General features: G+C 40.3%; 1 protein-coding gene across 31 annotated transcripts in view; it reads right to left on the minus strand.

Annotated features, from left to right (window-relative positions):
* Nucleotides 1-20,982, minus strand: part of PUM1 (pumilio RNA binding family member 1) — a 138,384-nt gene that overhangs the window by 20,731 nt on the left and 96,671 nt on the right. For 16 of the 31 annotated variants that reach the window (XM_082685625.1, XM_082685624.1, XM_082685623.1 and 13 more), the window contains 6 exons: nt 20,163-20,314; nt 15,616-15,754; nt 13,959-14,102; nt 12,777-13,073; nt 11,455-11,691; nt 1,000-1,267 (listed from right to left, as the gene is read on the minus strand). In XM_082685625.1, coding sequence (XP_082541751.1) covers nt 1,000-1,267; nt 11,455-11,691; nt 12,777-13,073; nt 13,959-14,102; nt 15,616-15,754; nt 20,163-20,314 — 1,237 coding nt within the window. The remainder of the gene's footprint in view (nt 1-999; nt 1,268-11,454; nt 11,692-12,776; nt 13,074-13,958; nt 14,103-15,615; nt 15,755-20,162; nt 20,315-20,982) is intronic. The other 15 variants (XM_082685606.1, XM_082685634.1, XM_082685635.1 and 12 more) reach the window with 3 other exon arrangements.

A 20,982-nucleotide genomic window follows, 5' to 3' on the forward strand; every position in this document is an offset into this window, starting at 1 on the left:
CAGATAACCATATAAGAAAAAGTTTTGTCTCTCAATCTGGTCCACAGGATCCAAATATGAGAAATCCTTGCCCAGTAGCAAGATGGCAGAGTTCCAAGAGGAGATGCGTTCCTTAGAAGCTGTTTCAGTGGGCACAGAAAGCAAGAAAGAGAAGCAGAAACAAATATGAAAGGATGGGTGATGGACGTCACAATAATTAGGCTTTTTCCCCCAGGACCAGGGTGGTCCCGTTCTGCAAAGGCCACTGGAACAGGCAAATGGAGAGGGATAAGCCAAAGCAGATTCTGTGTTTTATAGTAGCTTCTTCTCTCTCACCTCTATGTAGACTCTCATTTCTATAGAGTGGAATGACACAGAAAAGTGGCGGAGCTATCTTACTCCTGAGCCAGCAAATATCCAAACTTACATATGAATAATGTCTCCTTAAAAGCAAGACTCTTGGGGCGCCTGGGTGGCTCAGTCAGCTGAGCGTCTGCCTTCAGCTCGGGTCATGATCTCAGGGTCCTGGGATCGAGCTCCATGTTGGGCTCCCTGCTCAGCAAGGAGTCTTGCTTCTCCCTCTGCCCCTCCCCCCACTTGTGCTCTCAAATAAGTGAAATTAAAAAAAAAAAAAGAGAGAGAGAGAGAGAGAGCAAGACTCTTAACAGTGATTAAAGTAGCAGAAGTGTGCATATATCTTTGTGTTAGTGTTTCTGTTCCTTAAATTCCTTAAATAGACACTCTGGAAGGTTCCCATGAACTAGGAACATTACAGTAAGATAAAAAGGTTTGGATGAAGCATGTGATCTGGATTACTAAAGCGCTCTTTTCAATCACCTGTGTATCTGATGACCCCCATCTGCCCACATCCCTCCGAAATAAATAACAGGAAGCATACTAAGAGGCAAACTTTGTTTCAATTACTTTATGGCTATTTACTTAGTGTATACCTTATCTGAGGCATGGAATTTTAAGGCATTAAGATTTCAGTTACCTTAAGTGCCAAAGCCAAGTCCTCACCTGGACCCATGCTGGTCTTGGGAAAACTCCATTATATGCCCAGCGATCTCCCGTAGTTGTAAATTGGGGTACCGGTTATTTCGGAAATCCTCCAGAAGTCTGCTCCTGCCGGAGGGCATGACATCAGACATTCCGTATCGCAACCGGGAGGAAGCAAACAGAGTGCTGCTGGGGCTGAAGAGGCTGGAGGCACTGCTCGCACTGCGGTACTTGGCTTCAGCGCCTGGCGCGGCAGAGATGTATCTCCCACTGCCGTTGGTGAGGCCTCCTGTTGGTTACAGAACAGGACAACTCAAGACTCACTCTTAAGGAATTCTGTTCAAGAGAGGGAAAAAGCATCCCACACATGAAAGCCTGCACCATTTCTGATTTTGTTTCAAATCTACTCCTTCGGTGTTAAGATTCAATTCTATTAGTGCCACAGTTTTTATAAGGCCAACTCACCATGACGGAAAGAAACTTCTGCACAAAGAAAAGGGGAAATGCTTGGACCCACTGACAGGGCACTGCTAGCAATAACAGAGCAATAGTGAGCACAGCCGTTAATCAGGAAAAGATGAGAGAGGGCCTGTCCTGTGACCCAGCACCTAAGCACCAGGAATCCGAAAACACACATCGCACAGAGACCTCAGGTCGTTTTCCGTCTAAGCTCTGGGGAGATTCCTGCCATGAGTAGAATAATCTCATTCCCATCAGAAACCCTTCCTTAAAAAAGGAAAAGAGAAACAAATCAAGAGTACCCAGATTGGTCTGTTTTATATAAAGAGCTTCCCAAAAAGCTTCGAAGGAATGCTTTTGCCACTAAACAGAAATTGAAAATCACTAAGGCACCCTAGGCCGAGGAGAGACATAAGGAGTCGGGAAAAAGGACATATGCTTTGCAGTGGAAGGTTTTCAAGTTCTGCATCCGGAATGGGCAGCTCTTAACACCTTCTTTTGGGACAGAGCCTGAAATGATTGCAGTAGCAACAACTTTCATGCCACGGATAGTAATGACTGAACCGATGACAAGGGAAAAATAATTGTGAATCTCTAGAAGATAACACAGAGATAAAATAGAGGTAAGACCAAAAAGCTTATCAAAATGTAAAGCAGAGTAAAAAAAAAAACCATGAGAATGTATTTTCAATATTCTTAGTTTTTTACAATGATTTTTTTAAACTTTACACTATTTAAAACAAAACAAAACAAAACACCCTTTTTGTGTGTTATTTAACCCCACTCTTTTTGAACAAAAAGGCAAGGTAGGTAAGACACACCCTAATAAACCGCAAAGAGCACAGATGAAGAACAACTCAGAATCCATGAGAAAAGTCACCCAGCATGATCTGTCCATTAAATTCTTCATGAGATGTAATTAATGTCTGCTCTGGAGTTTAATGGCAGCTACAAAAAGATACCCAGCTTGGATTTCTCCACAGAATTCTAGGGTCCAGCTTCAAAGATCTGGATCTCAATCAAAGTGATGGAACCAAAAGGAAATGGCTCAATGTTAAAATTCGTGAAACATTTACTGAGCACTTGTCCTATGCCAAGTGCTATACTAGAAGTATTCCATACACTGTTTTACTGAATTCTTACTGGTATTGTGGAAAAGAAGTTCTAAATTACCATTTATGTAACGGATAATTTAGGCCCAAAGAGGTAAAATGCTCACCCAAAGATACAAAACCCAAGATGATCATGGCTAGAATCTGTGACACAACTCGACTCCAGAGTAAGTGCTTCTGCACCCAAATGAAACTCATTTTCAGGCTCAGTTATATCAAGAAAGAGAGGGGGTTTATAAGAAGAGAGAACAGTTAAGTAGCCATACATCTGCTCTTTATTAAACCATTTCATAAACAATTCTTTCTTCCCTGGCCTGAGAAAGGGGAGAAATGGGGAAAGAGGTGAAAATCAAGTAAGTCAGCAGGTCTTGCAGAGCATGGGAACAGCAAGGAACATGCTTAAGAAGAAGAAATGACACAAACACACACAGTTTTGAAAATAAAAGAGATTTCAGGAGTCTCATCACTTAATAAAGGCATTTAGGGAGAAGTAACAAATCAACAGAGAAACAGAATCAAACTCCTAAAAAAAATTCTAATATGGATGACAAACATAAGGAGACCTAAACTGTCATTGACAAATTGCTATTAACTCAGAAACCGACAGCCTTGAGAGTTAAAACCCCCACAATATTTTGAGATTTACCTCCGAGACTGCAACCAGGTTCCACAATAAATATAAGAAAAAGGCTTAAGTAAGGTGAAGAGGAAAGAAACCATTCTCAAATAGGCCAGAGCACTCTGTTCTTCACCAAGCCTGCCCTCTGGGGAAACTAGCATAACCTGCTGGGTTATCCTCAGAGACTGACTGAGCTGGGGACAGGAAATACACAACTCCAGCCTATTCAACCCACCCTGTCCCACCACAAAGGGGAGGAAACAAATGAGAAGCACTTGTGAAGTTGGGGGTCGAGGAGCACAGGCTCCCTAAAAAGACTGAGCCCCAGTGACAGGACTACGGAGCACTGCCCCTCCCCATACACCTCAACAACACATGACCGGAAGCCTATTTATAGTGGTTCCTTTTACTCAGTGCATCAGAGGCGGCTCTCAACAATTACAAGGCACACCGACAGTCAATCCACACAATGTGAAGAGAAAGAGCGAGCATTGGAGACACACACTGCAGGGGTAATCATGTCATCAGACCAGAAAATGAACACAACTCTGGTGAATATGCTGCAGGCTCTGAAAGAGAAAGCAGAGAGCATCCAAGAACAGGTGGGCAATGGAAGCAGAGACGGAAATCCTAAGAACTGAAAAGAAATGCTAGCGATAAAAAACTCTGTGACCTAAGTGAGGAATTCATTGATGGGCTTCTTAGTAAATGGGACCCACATGAGGGAAGAATCTCTAGGCTAGAGGATGTATCAATAGAATCCCCAAAAACCAAAAAGGAAGACAACAGAGACTCAGAAAAACAGAATCAAATACCCATGGGGCAAAATCCTACCTTCTCCACCTTTAAAGAAAAAATTGCCAAGATCCCCAACATCTGACTTTTTAATACAGGCAGAAGCCAACACCACTCATCAAAATGTTTACCATAAGTTCTCCCCAATCTACTCCCTAATATTAATACCACAGCCAGGTAGTCCTAAATTAAAATAAGCTCAAAATGAGTTGTCACCAGTGCATACTACTGAGTCCAAAATAAGTTAATTTTCACATGGTTAATTTTACTGGTGACAAGTCACTTTCAGGTGAGCAGTCACAAAATACTACATTACCTTATAGAATGGAGAAGAACAAAAGGCACACACATGACTAGTAAATAACCAGAAACAGTAAGTTACTGAACAATAAATTAGAAACATGTCTGGCAGTTTATGCAGGGACAGAGAAAACAATTTCATGTTTGAACTTTTCTCTTCTTAAAGGACTAAGGACATATGAGAACAGCAAGAATTAATTTTAAGAAGATAGGAATTCTATCATATAAAACTAAGTGCTTACTTTTTTTTTTTTTTTTTTTTTTTTTGCCTTGGACAGATTATGAACTTTTGAGCTCATTTTTACTGTATTTCAAAACTGTGGGAATTAACAAGCACAGCAATCTTCTTCCAGGGCACATGATACAGCTGGGAGTTGTCAACCATGCACATTATATTACATCTGCTACTTCTTGATGCTTAGAGTTTAAAAATGGCACAATCTGGAGATTATGGAGAAAACCGTAAGCGTGAAGGAGCATTTCAGGAAATGAGGGGGAGATGGGTGTGGAATGGAGCCATCTATAGGGAGGCAAGACACGAAACTATTTAGGTAAGAATCAAATCTTTAGGAGACTCATCTCCACATCCCTTACTTTTTCTTGCTGAGGTACAGCTGGAACTTAATAGAGATGAATGTTTTAGGTACAGGTTGAGAGCCTAAAGATTTCATCTCACCCACATACAAGCCACAAAATGGCAGCTGTAAGTCTAATTGTTAATAATAATAAGATCAATGGTAATAGTAATAATTACAAAAGCAATACTTTTAAACTGAGAAGTATAACACACACTTAAGACACCTAGTTCAAAATCTGACTCGCTCAGGGTCATAAAAAACTTACTTCTATTACTGAACACACATATGTGTATGTATGTTTATCTGTGGGAGAGATAGAAGGGAGAGTTGAGAAAGTGGATGGGAGATTTTCTTTCTTAAGACATTTCCACCGTAGGGGCGCCTGGGTGGCTCAGTTGGTTAAGTGACTGCCTTCAACTCAGGTCATGATCCTGGAGTCCCAGGACAGAGTCCCACATCAGGCTCCCTGCTTGGCAGGAAGTCTGCTTCTCCCTCTAACCCTCTCCCTTCTCATGCTCGCTCGCTCTCTCTCTCTCTCTCAAATAAATAAATAAAATCTTAAAAAAAACAAAAGACATTTCCACTCTATGCCAACAAATGTGACACCTTAGAACAAATTCCTAGAAAGTCACCAATTACCAAAACTGTCTCAAGAAATGAAAAACTTGGCTCCATAAGATGTAAATAGAAATTGAGCTAGTAATTAAAAATCTTTCCACAAGTAAACACCCAGGCCAGGATAGTTTCACTGCTGAATTTTTCAACTGTTTAAAGAAATAATACCAATACTTCACCAACTGTTCCAGAAAACAGAGGGGGATGGTACATTTCCCAACCTATGTTATAAAGTCAATGCCACCATGATAACAAGTCAGACAAAGAAAGGAAGTGACAGACTCCCTCATGAATATAGATCAAAAACTCTTCAACAAAAATACTAACCATAAGATGAAGCAAAGTTTATCCCTGGAACGCAAGCGTGTATTAACAACCAAAAAATAATTAATGTAACACATCATATTCACAGAATAAAAGATGAACACCACACATTCACCAATAAACAGAAAAAGCACTGAACAAAATCCAAATTCCATTTATGGCAAAATGCTCAAACTTAGAACAGAAGTGAGCCCAATAAAGGGCATCTATGAAAAATTTACAATGATCATACTTAAAAGTAAAATACAATGATCATACTTAAAAGTAAAAGAATAATACTTTATCCTCAAGATTAGGAACAAGGCAAGGATGTGTGCTCTTATCTACTGTATTTAACACTGTGCTGGAGTTTCTCGGCAGTTAGACAAGAAAATGAAATAAAAGGTAGCCAGACTGGAAAACCCTTTATTCACTAGTAACATGTTCCTACATAGAGAATATCCTAAGGAATCTACCGAAACCTATTGGGACTAATAAGTAAGTATGGCCAATTTGCAGAATGTAAAATCAATACACAAAAATCAATTGTATTTCTATAAACAAGCAACAAACAATCCAAAACCAAAGTAAGGATACAATTCCATTCATAACAGCTTAAGAAAAAGAAGATAGTAACAAATTTAACAAAAGGGGTATAGGACGTGTACACTGAAAATTTTTAAACTTTGCTGGGGAAAATGGTGTACACTTAAAAAAATGCATTTCTACCTCATGCAGTAACACAAAATTAACTTAAAATGGATGATAAATTTTTTTAAAGATTTTATTTATTTGACAAGAGAGAGATTATAAGTAGGCAGAGAGGCAGGCAGAGAGAGAGAGAGAGGAGGAAGCAGGCTCCCTGCTGAGCAGAGAGCCCAATGCAGAACTCGATCCCAGGACCCTGAGATCATGACCTGACCCGAAGGCAGAGGCTTAACCCACTGAGCCATCCAGGCACCCTGAATGATAAATTTAAATGTAAGAGTTAGAACAGTAAAATTTTTAGAACAAAACATAAAAGAAAAATCTTTATGAGCCTGAGCTGGGCAAAGATTCCTATACCAGAAAGCATGATACACTGGACCTTATCAAAACTAAAAACTACTGTTTTAGTTTAGTTTAGATGCTTAACTCAGTCAGTTAAGCATCTGCCTGTGGCTTGGGTCACAATCCCAGGGTCCTGGAACCAAGTCCTGCATGGAGCCTCTTGTTCAGCGGGGAGCCTGCTTCTCTCTCTGCCTGCTGCTCCCCTTGCTTGTGCTCATACGCACTCTGACAAATAAATAAATAAATATCTTTTAAAGAAAAAAAAAAGGATTGAGATGTAATATTAAAAAGAAGAAGAAGGAGAGAAAGAAAAGACAAGCAGAAAACCAGAGGAAAATACATGCAAAGCAAGTATCTAATGAAGGAGTTGTAGCCAGGAATATAAAAAGAATTCCTACAGCTCAGTAATAAGAAAAACAACCCAAATTTTAAAATGGGCAAAAAATGTGAGCAGACATTTCACCAAAGATATATGAATAGTTAATAAGCACAAGAAAATGATGTTCAACATCCTTAGTCATGAGGGAAATGGAAATTAAAACCACACTGACATACCATTTCAAGCTCACTAGAATAGCTATATTAAATTAGACAAGAATAATGTCAGTAAAGATGCAAAGAAGTTAGAACCCTCACTGCCGATGGGAATGTAAAATGGTGCACCAACTTGGAAAACACTGGCATTTTCTCAATAAGTTTAACATAAAACTGAAACACAAATCAGCAATTCTACTACTAGAGAAATAAAAACATGTGTCCAAAGAAAGAATTGCATGTAAATGTTCATAGCAGCATGATTTCTTTTTCTTTTTTTTTTTTAAAGATTTTATTTATTTATTTGATAGACAGGGATCGGAAGCAGGCAGAGAGAGAGGGAAGCAGGCTCCCCGCTGAGCAGAGAGCCCGACACGGGGCTCGATCTCAGGACCCTGAGATCACGACCCAAGCCGAAGGCAGAGGCTTCAACCCACTTAGCCACCCAGGCACCCCAGCAGCATGATTTTTAATAGCCAAAACTTACAACCGACAAAAATCCTTCAACTGTGAATGGTTAGACAAAATGTAGTATGTCCATAAAGAAGACAACAATTCAGCAATAAAATGAAACAAACTACTGACACATATAAGATCATGAATGAAATCTCAAACACATGAGAATGCGGTGGAAGGTGGGGACACACCATGAGAAGGGAAGGAAGTCAAACAAAAGAGATCACATGTTGTATGGTTCCATTTATATGAAATGTTCAGAAAAGACAAATTTTAAAACAAAGCAAATCAGTGGCTGACTGGGGCTAAAGGTGTGAATGCAGATTAACTGTAACTGGTCTTGAGAAAACTGAGGGGATAAAAATATTCTATATATTCTATAACCGATTTATGGTGATGGTTGTAAGCCTGAAATGGATGAATTTTCTATGTAAAATATAACTCAATAAAGATTTCGTTAAAAAAAGAATTTTGGTCTTTAAACAACTGCTAATGGAAAAAACATTAAAGAGTCTTAAGTAGGCACCAACAAGTGGTCACTGAATAAATAATGAGAAAAAGAAAAACTAAGCTGACTAAGCAGGTCAGTGATCATCTGGAGAATATTCTAACGAACACATGTGTGACTCTGAGGAAGAAGTATGACAATCATATGATGGAGAAAAGATCCATACTGGGAAAAAAAGAGAGATCTATAGGCTGGCATGTGCATTCAAATACCTGCTAGCTGTGTGGTATTATGAAAGGCACGAGATCACACTGAGCTTAAATTCCCTGTGCAGAAGCGAGTCAGGAGACAACTGCACACAATGAATGCATGCACAGCACAGCCCTTAGCGATCGGAGAGCTAATGGCCGCTGTCAGCAGTACAGCATTATCAGCAAAGAAACCGGATCAGGTGTGGCCTAATATATATTTGGTAAAGAAATGTTACGTTTCCTGCACCAAAAAATGTCTTCAGGACCTCTGTATGGACACTGTTAGAGACCAATTCTCGTACCTCTACTTTCTCTAGGTTAAGACCAAAGCACGCAAGAACCCTTCAGTCAAGGAAACAGACTGAGCAAAGGCAAAGCTCTATCGATCAGGACACAAAGTTCCTGAGGAATGACATGCCTGACAGATACAGGACACACAGTAATGGAAGTCCCATGCAAACATACGCAACTAAATTGCTTAAATGAGGTCAACTGCTTTTAAAAGGGAAGATATCTTAAAAAGAAAGCCAGGCAGACGGCAAGTCATTAAATGAGAAACAACTTGTACTAACAGTTATTTCCTCCTTCACAGAGGAAACATGAATTAAGAAGGAAGTGTACTTCACAACATCGCCGAGGCACTGGAAAGAGCAAAGACACCATGCATGTAAGTACATGCATGTAAGTTCCGGCTCCATTTTCAAACACCGAGAGCCACAGCATCTAGTTCAGGGTTGACAAACCACAGCCCACAGGACAAATGTGGCCTGCTGCCTATTTCTGGAAATAAAGTTTGACTGCATGATAGCTACACATTCATTTACATTTTGTCTGTGGCTGCTTTTGTACTGCACAGCAGAACGGAATGCTTGTATAGAGACTGCCTGCCCTGCAAGTCTGAAATAGTTACTACCCGGCTCTTAGGTCGCCTCCCCCAACAAAAAAATTTGCAAGATTTAGTTGGTGTACTATGAATGTCAATATGAGCTGACACAGTTCAAATGTTTAAATCAAGGAATTAAAAGGTAAGACTTCTGGATTTGATAATGCACTGGTTTAAAAGATACCCTGGGCATATCATGTGACAAGATGTACAATGATGGCGTGGGCTCTGGAGCCAAAGAGGTTTGATGCTCAATCTCCAGATAACGAGAAGACCTCGGCAAGATATTTCAGGAAATCTCCTCACTTCCATACCACGGGCAAAATACTACACCTACCAGAGTTACATGTACACTACCCAAAACCATTAACAGTAGCAGATAATAACTACTATGTGTTAGCTCCTTCCATCTACACACCAAACTGGGACTTTTATTTACCCCTTACAATGCATTACCCTCGGTCTTTAAAGCCAAGCACTCTGTCACTAGGAAACACTACTGTGCAATGTACCCCACTGCCTTATCAGTCCAACTTGGATATTCCAATCTGGAATGGCCCGACAACTTCTCTAAAGTAACATCTATATATAACCTAAGACAATGAGTTCCACAAGGACAGCTCTGACCATGAGATTTCAGAACACACACACGCTCACAGAATGTGTATGTACATACATACGTACACAGTTTTGCCTTAAAAACCACCTCTCCAACTCCGAGATGGCACTCTTAGTCCAGAATATTACCTCTACTATCAGGGCTTCTTTGATTTTTATAAATCGCTCCCCAATCTCTGTATTTCCAAATGAAAGCGTACTATTTGTGTTCAGTCAGTCTTCATCTCGGAGCCCATAAAGCCACTTCTAATTTGCTGGTTAAAGACTGAAAAGAGTCCATGTAAACTACAAGCTCTGGAAGATAATGATGTGTCAATGCAGGTTCATCACCTGTAAAAGGTACCGCTCTGGTGGCGGGTGCTGATCCTGAAAAAACCTGCATGTGTACAGGGCAGAGGGTACAGGAGTAATCTCTCTACTTTCCCCTCAAATTTACTATGAAGATAAAACTGCTCCCCCAAAGCCCCCAAACAAATACACAAACAAACAAAAGAGAGGATTAAAAATAAAAACCGAACAAAATCTTCTAGGGAATGGCCATACATGCTGACTTTTCCTAGGACACTGCCTGTTTAGGTCTGTCATCACTGAGTTCATTGTTAACAGCACCCCCACCTACTCTCAAATGTGTCCTGGGTTGTGCCACAAATTGCGTGGTCACTCTACTTCAATGTCTCAACTTGACTCATCTAAGAAATAAATCAGCACTTCAAAATGCAAACTTGGTAAGTAACTGAGGGGAAGGAAGTATGCACCACACTCCACCTCATGGAAGACTTGGGAATTTGCCACTCAAAGTACTAATGTAAGTTTCTTCTCATTCTTACAGCCTGCTGTTTACAATCCTCTTTTCTTTCCTCATTTTAGCAACTAGATGGTAACATTTTTAAATCCCCATACATAATAACAACCTAAACATACACTTGAGAAATACACATCTATACTCATTAGCATACTAGGTAATTTATACCAAAAAAATAATAGTAAGAGTCTGGCAATTTTTAAAAATAAAACATTTTATGTGGAAAAGTAAGATATTAAGTGTATATGAGGGGAGAAGGGAGGGAGTCTGAAAAATAAGGCAAAATATTAACTGTGATATTTCGGTGGTGACACTAGGTGAACACATTCTTTGTCTATGTCTCTGTGTTTTCCAGCTTCCCTGAAAATGACTCTATCCTGGGTTTATAATGAAAGACTCCCATGTGCAGCCAAAGAACAAGATGTTCAGACTGAAGCTGAAGTGAATATACAGGGGATGCACCCAATAAATCCAAAACTGCTATGCTCTCTAGGTACACCCTAAATAACATGAGGCACTTAAGGAAGGCACAGAACACCCAGGACACTTCCTAGGATAAAGGGATTGTCCTTTGCTTACGCAAAGAACTTGTAATGTCATCAGTGGCAAGAGATTTCTAGAGTTCAAGGTGGTGTTAGAGTAATGGTTCTTACCCAGGTTTAAGCTTGAAGAGGATCCATGTGAAGAGAGGGAAGGAGGTGGTGTCTGTGAATGTCCTGGTCCCTGACTAGGGAGAGGCATGCCCACGGGTCCAGGAGAGGAGGAAAAGCTAAGGCCGTTATAAAAACTGTGTCCAATGGGGGTCAAGCTGCTCGATGTCCTCTTATAAAGGTCACTGCTGCCAGTCAGGGAGTCACGGCGGGAGCCACTGCCAGTGTTGGAGTTTGCAACTAAAATGGAATTAAAACAATGCAGATAAGAAAAGGCCTGTTCTTTGAAGAACAAGCCCAGTGACCTGTTCCTAACACTTTGATCCAGACTCCTTACCACCGCAAATTTGTCAGCAGAGACAGCCTAACTGTTCATGTGGCAGTTCTAGGGGCAGGTAAGTAATAAAGAGGACATGGCTCAGGTTAACATGAAGCTTTTGTTCAAACCATCACACGAATGCTGAATTTACCTTCCTTTGGTGTCACATATTATGGAGTGGAAATGGGGTAAAAAGCTCGGACGGCCACATAAGCTATGGAAAAGGTGAAAGAAAATGGGCTAGAAAGAATGCCTTTCATCAACCCAAAGGTTCTAGTAGAAAAATGGAGTACAGAAAAAAGATTTGTAAATGGGGTAATTTCCCCGCTACACAAGACTTACATGTGAAAGCCTGTTTTCTCAATGGGTTCAATCAAGAGTTATTGCTAGCCCCCAATTCCAATTTAAGATTCTCTCTCTCAAAACATGCCCTTCTGTTCTGAAATTACATTGTTTTACAAACACTGCAATTATCCCACTGTTTTCCTTACTACTTTACTGCTTTATCCTCCCATTGAAACATTAAAAATATCTCAGTCTAATGTCCTTCTTCCCACTTTTCCATAATAGCCACCTTCATTCTTCTCAAAAGACTGGAGCAAACTCCCGACTCTGTAAGGCCTGCAGACTGTGGGGTACACTACCCTATGGTCTTTGGTCAGTCCTCCTCCCTCGGTTTTTAACATCCACATTTCTACACTTCCCTCCAGATTCTTCCCAATGCCTGTTAAAAAACCTCCCCAGGTTTTCTAATCCCTGAAACAAATCAACTATGAGAGTATAAATAAGTAGCAATATGAGCATAAACCTGAAATCAGCCCCAACTGTGAAACTTGATTTTAACAGTCCGTCATCTCAAAGATATGTGGGATGGCCGGATTCCCACGGGGCTCGGTCCAGATCTGCCCGGGTTATCTGTCCAGGGTTCCATGCATCATCAGTGTTCCATAGAGATTGTAAAAACAACGAAAATTCAGTTTTAACAGCACTTAAGTTGGATTTCTACCTGCTGTTCCAAACCCTCCAAGGGCTGATCCCAGGGTGGCGCCGAGAGAACTGCTACTTCCGAATCCCAAGGATGTGTTGGCAGGCTGGGCAGAGCCCTGGGAGAAGAGGGAGCTGCTCTGTGAATTGCTGCTCAGAGAGTTGTTGCCATAGAAAGAGCTTGATGCCAGGCTGTTACTGGGCTGCTGCTGGGGCTGGGGCTGGGGCTGCTGAGTTCCTAAAGGGCGAAATGGTCCATTTGTTGTTCCAGCAAGACCACCAGCTGCTCCATTTGCTGAAGCTGCGGCCGCCGCAACAGCTACGAAGAAGAAAGCAAAGCATTGGGCTGGGAAAGGCGCTGGCCACATTCCCCAGCCTTGGAGCTAGCCTTCCAGAAACACTGTCACGTGCTCCTAGCTTCGCAAAGCAGACACGAATCTGCCTTTGAGCCTTCCATCTGAGACTTCTATTTTCTACTTATGCTTCCAATTTGAAGTCAAAATACCATAGAAGCCAAATTCACTACAGTGGTAGCTTTAAAGAGTCTGCAGTTTAAAATAGGTACAGATGTCAAATGTAGCCATTTTAAATACGACTACTTCCTAAATTCTCAAGTTCCACAAATATCAATGTTGAGGACTTTTCCAGAACCCGTCAGCAATATATACAATCCCCTCGAATTCCTGAACACGTTGCTCTCTTCTGGATGTTCCTGCTATTGTTCCTAATTTATATTCCTAATATATATATATACACATACATAAAGCCTAAAATAAAAACCCATTCTGGCCCACCCCATTCCTCACTATTCCCCTCCATCCCACTGCCCTCCGAAAAAAAAGAAAAGCAAACACCAACATCGAAAAAACAAAAAACTACAACAACAAAATATTATCTTAAAATAATGTCATGGATTTCTGTGAAATTAGCCTTGGACTTCTGCCAACGGTGCCATTTTGTGTGAGTAATCCAACTTCCTACGTTCATGGAGGAGCAGATCCTTGCTGCTAACCAGTTGATATGTGGCTGTCAACAGAATCTATCGAGGTCACTTGCTGCTTCTCATTTTCTCTTTGAAACATTACAGGGCAGAACTGCTATACTGAGAACTGCCAAATAAAGTACATTTCAGCACATTGTTTCAGAACATCATCCACCACCTCTTCTGGGCCACTGACAGGAGTTCACGAAGACGGATGCTCACCTGCTTGTGCAGCCGAGGAACTGATGATGACTGGGGCGGGAGCTACAAGCCGAACAGGAGCTCCAAGACCATTTCTCGCTCCAGCATTCACCACAAGGGCACCGGTTTGGTCATAGTAAGCAGCAGGAGCCAAGACGGGGTAACCTGGAAATATTAAGCCACATACAAGTATATATGAAACTAACAGTGCCTCCTGGGTAGTTGCATACTGTCAACAGTCACAGACTCTCAGATGTGGAGACAGACAGACATAGAATCTCTCTCCTGGCTTCACCACCTAAACAGCTGTATGACCCTTTATCTCTGAGCATCCATTTCTTCAATGAAGATAATAATACCTGCTTCATAAAGCTTCTGTGACAAAGTATGAATGTGACAGATCTACCATGATATCTGGCACAATAAGGGGTTATATTATTTACCATCTACTAAGTGTTAGAAAAAGAACTCAGGGGACACCTGGGTGGCTGAGTCGGTTAAGCGTCCTGCCTTTGGCTCAGGTCATGATCCCAGAGTCTTGGGATCGAGTCCTGCATGGCACTTCTTGCTCAGCAGGGAGCCTGCTTCTCTCTCTCTGCCTCTGCCTGCTGCTCCCCCTGCTTGTGCTTTCTTCCCCCTCTCCTGACAAATAAATAAATAAAATCTTTATAAATGAATGAATGAATAAATAAATAAAAGGGAAATCGGTGGGATAGGGAACACCCACGCTCTTCAGAGTATCAAGCCCAGAAATCATACAGACAACTGTTTATGTTTTCTTGACTACAGAAGTAACAGAGGGTATAAATGATTACAACAATCATGGTATTTTCATACCTCTTAACAGTGTAAGCAGAAATATCCTGCAAATTAGCAGGTAAAACCTAGACACACATCAAATAATAGGATCTTTCACATCACCATATGAGATGGACTCTCCGAATTCTACTGAACAATAGGAGAAATAATAAGTGACTTCCCAATAAAACCTGAACGCTTAATAACTATATAACAAATGACATATGTTAAAGTTACTCAGTAGGAATCCATAAATAGATCAATTAATTGGGCTATACTCCACCATCTATAAGAACCCATACATTTATGCCAAGGTCCTATAAGGACCTATTTCAAAGGAAGAAGCACAAATTACTTCCAATCCATGCAAAGAACAGGACCAGGTGACAGTGAGCCAAAAATAACACATATTCAAGATAAATATCAATCACAGTCAGGCAGCTACAAAGCATCTCTGCTGTGGGCTCGGGAGAAATCCCAGGAGGGTTCGCCCATTAAGGAACACTTGGAACTTCCTAATAATACTGTTCAGAACATCAGCATGAAGGCTAAGGCCCTGGAATGATGCTAAAGTAGCCTGGCCACTGCATCTATCATCCATAATCCTAAGGGAGAAAACAGAGCATCACAAAGGAATACAGAATACTCCAAGCAGTGTGTGGGGAGATACATGTAAGACGAGACTGGCTCAGAACAATTAGGTGCTCTCATCAGTGAACTACAGTCTAAGTGAGGGCAAGTGTATGTCATCCTTGCCAGTCCCCCAGTAATGAAAAGCCAACACAAGCTTAAAGCACTGCCTTTTCCCTTCTCTTCTCGATCTCCCCCAACAAGCAGACTGTTTTTCCCTCCAGTATTAGAAACATCAATGCAGCCTCACCTGGCATGCCTGCAGCCAGTCCTTGTCCAAAAGCAAGGGCAGAATTCACTGCTGCAGCTGCCACTAGTGGATCTGTTTGCTGTCCCTGCTGGTTCTGATTTGGGGTCAAAGGACGCTGGCTGGCTCCTCCACGGAGAACCTGGGAGACAGAAATAAGTCAACTACTTTCTTCTCACTGAAAATACCTAAGACCCACCGTATGTTTAAGTTGGGCCAACTTTTAAAAACTGATAGTTGTAAACTGTTTCTCCTATAATGTCTTATATGGCATTGCTGTTAGGATAAAAATTCAATTAGCAACATCTCATTTAGTAAAATCTCATTCTACCATTCTTAAACATTATTACACCTTTATAAGTAGCCAAAAGCATTAAAAAAAAAAGGTTCATTAATCAAATACATAACATCTATCCTCTGGCAGGTACTGGAGATAAAAGCAATGAACAAGACAGAGCCCCTGCCCTCTTGAAGCTTTTATTCTAGTGAATGAGAGAGACAACAAATGGCAACTCTGTAAAATATCAGTGCTTGACAAAAAGTGGGTGGAGGAGTCTGGGAGCGTGGGGAGGGGAGTTTAGATAGGATGAACAGGGGTAATTTACCCACACAGTTCAATCAAAATATCTGTGTTTAAACAGGGGAAAAGAAAAAACCCCACCAAACGTCTATATTTTCTTTATGGAGTATAAGGCACCTTCTCTACTCTATTAACACTATTCTCATTCAACAAGGCCCCCGTGGCCCCAAACGAGCTCATCAGATTTGACCTCGGAGTCTTCTGACCTGTTCCTATCTCTCCTCTCCTAAATTCCACAGACTGCCTAAATGGAGACGAGTGTCAAGAACACTGCCTTTCAGTACAGAATACCAGTTCTGTCACTGTGCTGAAGGATCTACTTCTCACAAATGAAACACAGGTATCAAAATTGTGGAGATCACTCTCACTCCGAATGCTCTGAAGAATCTACTGCACATGATCTATACACTCCAGCAAGTAAAAACGCAAAACCCACAGACCAAGCCTAAAATTATAAAATGTGTTTTACATGTTTTGAAAGGCAAAGAAAGTTCTTATCAGATCACTTTCACGATCACTCTGCTCTTTATAAAAGTTAGACATATGATCAGGAACTTGCGTACAGATTATCCTTGGTACCATTTGGCAAAAAATGTAAAAGAAAAACACCACTAACCATCAACTATTTATTAAATGAGTATAAGGGAAACACCACCACCCAAACTGGCAAAAAGTCATGTAGACATTTACTTGACTCCAAGTCTCTTATTTCCTTATCTGTACAAGTAGTGAGAGTACTGCTGATCTTGCAGATCTGTTGGGAGTATTAGAATTAATGTCTGCAAGGCACAATACTTGGTATCCAGGAGACAATCAATAACCAAGAGCTAATTACCATCAAAATATTTGTTTGTGACTTAAAGATTCTAACGGACTTTACAAGAGAAGAAGTGTTTCAATCCACATAGACAGAAGAGTCAAGGAAGGCTGCCCAGATAAGTGTTTGCACTAAGACTTAGAAGATGCCTAACCAATGACCCAGGAGAGCTCTCTAGGAAAAGTGAACAGCATGTACAGAGATACGGCCAATACTAACAGTTCAAGAATGAATAAAACATCAATGAAAGCATCATTTCCATAAGGCACTGTGAACCAGGTTTATGTATGGTTAAGAGCTGTGTAAGGCTCGAGGGACAAGGTAAGGGACATGGTGCCTGAAGAAAGAGGTAATCCAGACTACTGGGCCCAGTTTTAATGAGAAGAGCAGGGTGTTTCCTTTTTGTCCACTGTCTTCTTAGAAATCTGTGTGGGACACAGATGATTAATCAAAGTTTTCAAGTCAGCTGCCAGTAATCATGTTATTTTTAATTTCATCAATAGCTATCAAGTCTGGATTTTGTGGAAACAAGTATGTAAAATTTTATAAGTAACAGTTTAACATCGAATAAAATCAACAAAAATGACTGAACATCTGCTTGCAAAACACTACTCTCAGAGTCTGCTTACTAGCTACCTTTTGGCTCAAAATCTGTTAAATTCCAATTTCTTTTCAAAGGTACTGATTTATATACAGCTTTTGAAATCTACCCTATACTTAATACACAAGTAGATGCTCATTGGGGATATCTTAAATCGTTCACCATGCTCAGCAGAATTATCATCTACACAGTCTCCCCCAATCTAGAAAGTTCAGAGGGCATTCTAAACACTTCCCTCTCAAAATGCCATACCTAGCACCAAATCACTACCAAGTATGACAACGTGTGCTTGACTTCAACCCAGCACCCACGGAGTTTTTCTTTAGGAAACATTTTTAAATAGAAAAGAACAAAATTTTTGTCAGAGGTCAAAGGAACCTGCATAAAAAGGATGAAAAGGAATCAGAAGCAAGATGTAGTGGCTGACTATGCTCCAAGTTCCAGTAGTTAGGTGTGGAACAGTTACCATGCCTAGAACATAACAAATGTTCTGTTTTCTGATAAAATCTCAAGACCAAAAGGTCAAAAGCAACTTTAAAAAGGGCCTCTCATTTAGTGACTACAACAAAGGAGTTCACCAAGAACTTGATCATATTTTCCTAAAACAACCGAAACCAAAAACTGACAAAAACAGCAATGGAACTAAAATATGGCTGCTTATTAAAAAGGAGTGTCAGTAACCTTTTCTCAGTGGGGTCTGTAATAGTGGATGACAGAAAACCCTGATATGCAAATGATTACAATGCTCATTTTATAGCTAAGGATATAGCTTCTCTATATTCAGAACTTCCAATATTCTCCATATTCATGCAACCCACCCCTAGGTGCAAAACCAGTCAGTAGTAGAACAAAGACCAAATCTCTGGCTTTCTGTAACTCCAAACATCACAATATGGTCAGAAAATAGTACCAGCTGTGAAATTATAGATTTGTGTTCAAATCTTAACAACTTAATACCCATGTGACTCTGGGCACACAAATTCCATTTCCTCAATCTTATGAAGGAAGTCATAAAATCTATTTATCAGAATTAGAAAATATAAAAGAAATCATACGTAGCACTTAGCTTTAAACAAAAAGCTTTCAATAAGTAGTATTTACTACTATTTTTCTTATGCACTCTAGCAGAACTAATTTTAAAAACATAGCAATTACTTCTGTCTACCAAATCCACAAGTATCTGGCAGCCGTTTAAACACAAAGATCATCACACAAGTAAATACTGACTATCCATAAAGAATAACTATTAAATATATCACAGGGATCACCCATTATGTCAACAAATATTCTGCTAAATTCCTTTATATACCTGGGACAAGAGTTGTATCTACTGCAAAGAAAATCGTGCATTAGCTTCCAGAAACTTATCATACTATAAAATTACTGACCCAGGATAAATTGGATAGAATTTCAAGACCTGTGTTTTTTCTATAATTTTGCAGAATCTGAAAAATTAAACAGTGGAACTGGTAAAAATCAAAGCATTCTTGTTTGCATTATGTCACATGTACACAGATGAGCATGGTGTTTTGCCTCAAAAGACAGCTTTAATTTGACAATGTGTATCAAAGCCTAAATGTTCATTTTATTTGCTCGAAAAAACTCCATTTCTAGGAATTTATTCCATGGAAATAATAATACATGTATGCCAAGCATACCAGTCTTAATTGTAACATCAAAATATTGCTAAGTATCAAAAAATAGTAAACCGGTAAAAATAAAGTATGGGATACTCTGACAGATTTGAAGGTAGCTAGTAAATATCTCTAAATTTTAGCACTAAGTTAAATGTAAAACTGGAAAACTGTAGAAACTCAAAACCACGTGGACAGCGTAAGCCCAATTTTAGCAGAAATTGAATAATAAACCTAGAATGACAAATACCACCTATTAATTTTGTTTTATCTTGACATGAGGATTTTTTTCCTTTGAGTTTTCCAATTCATCACAATTTTCAGCAATAAATCAGTGTTTTTCTAATAAGCAGGAGAAAAGGCTTATTCAAAATAAAATGGCATACTTAAGTTTTGTAGTTCATTATTCTTTCCCAACTCATTAAAGAGCTCTTATTATCTAAGTTAAAATGTACGTAATAGGTTTAAAGATCTATATCCAGTTCAGCTGATGTCCTCAATAAGCAGTCTGGAGCACGAGCCTCCCTGTGGCAAGCTGCCTATGGAGAGGCAGAGGTGATCTATGAACAGTGTCTGGAAGGCAGCAACGGCATCCGGTAGTTAAGGCGGAAAAGCAGCTCTTCCTATCAGTATGAGTACTCATTTGCCACTTGCTAACCATGTACCCTTAAGTGGATGCTCCTCTATGCACTTTTCTCCTACACAATCTCATGAACTTACCTAGGTAATGCAGACCAAGAACCTGAGCATAAAAAGCATTCGGTAAGTCTCGTTAAGTCTCAGCCTGAATTCAGGTAACACACACTAGAGGGAACTCGCCAATCCACAGCATTTCTCTAACAGGAGCATCATTACCCTTTAATGATACACCATTACTAAAATTCACACTTACAGGGGATAAGTTCTGTTTACATTTACCTGCTGCTGCCCTTGCTGAGCCTGTGGGGTAGTCTGCTGATTTGCAGAATTAGTTGCTGCTGCTGCGGCAGCTGCTTGCTGCTGAAAAAGACTGGCAGGGTAGACTCCCCAGGGAGTGACTCCATAATACTGGTGAGGGACCACTGCCGGACCTAAAAATAGCAAGAGAAAGGTAAGGGAAGTTTATACTAGTTGGAATCATCCCAGGGTTTCGGAAGACTACATCAGACTCAGCAGATCCTACGGTAAAATAGTAAAGATACATAGATTCGTACTAGCTGATCGTTAATTCTGTTTGTGAAAATAGAACGTATTTTTTATTTTTGTAAAAGTCTTCTGAAGTCAGCAACTTACTACAGGCCTAGATGAAGAACCTAGTGAAGGAAAAAATATTAAAGATATTACAAAAGGGAGAATAACTGATCAAAGCTGGAAGGAATGGGTTTTAAGAACAGACAGAAGAATTGGCCTCGGTCAGGAAGACGGCCAAAGGCCTGTGCGTCTGCTGAGAAAGAATGGACATGGGACAGACAGAGACAGAGTTTGTTGTTTGAAGGGAAATAAATGACGCGTCTGTGTGCATCAAGTGAAGGGAAAAGATAAAGATTCAGCTGTGCCCTGCTCTCAATGGTAAGGATGGCACCTGAGATGACTGACAGGGACAGGGGCCATGGTGCTTCATTAACTCCTGAAGCAGGAAAACCCATCAGTCTTCGACGCCATAACCCAGACACTCCACTGAACCTCCGCTGTTCAATTTCCTTTTTTTTTCCCCCAAGATTTTATTTATTCATTTGACAGAGATCACAAGTAGGCAGAG

This window comes from Mustela nivalis (assembly GCF_964662115.1).
Source record: "Mustela nivalis genome assembly, chromosome: 10".
NCBI classification, from domain to species: Eukaryota; Metazoa; Chordata; class Mammalia; order Carnivora; family Mustelidae; genus Mustela; species Mustela nivalis.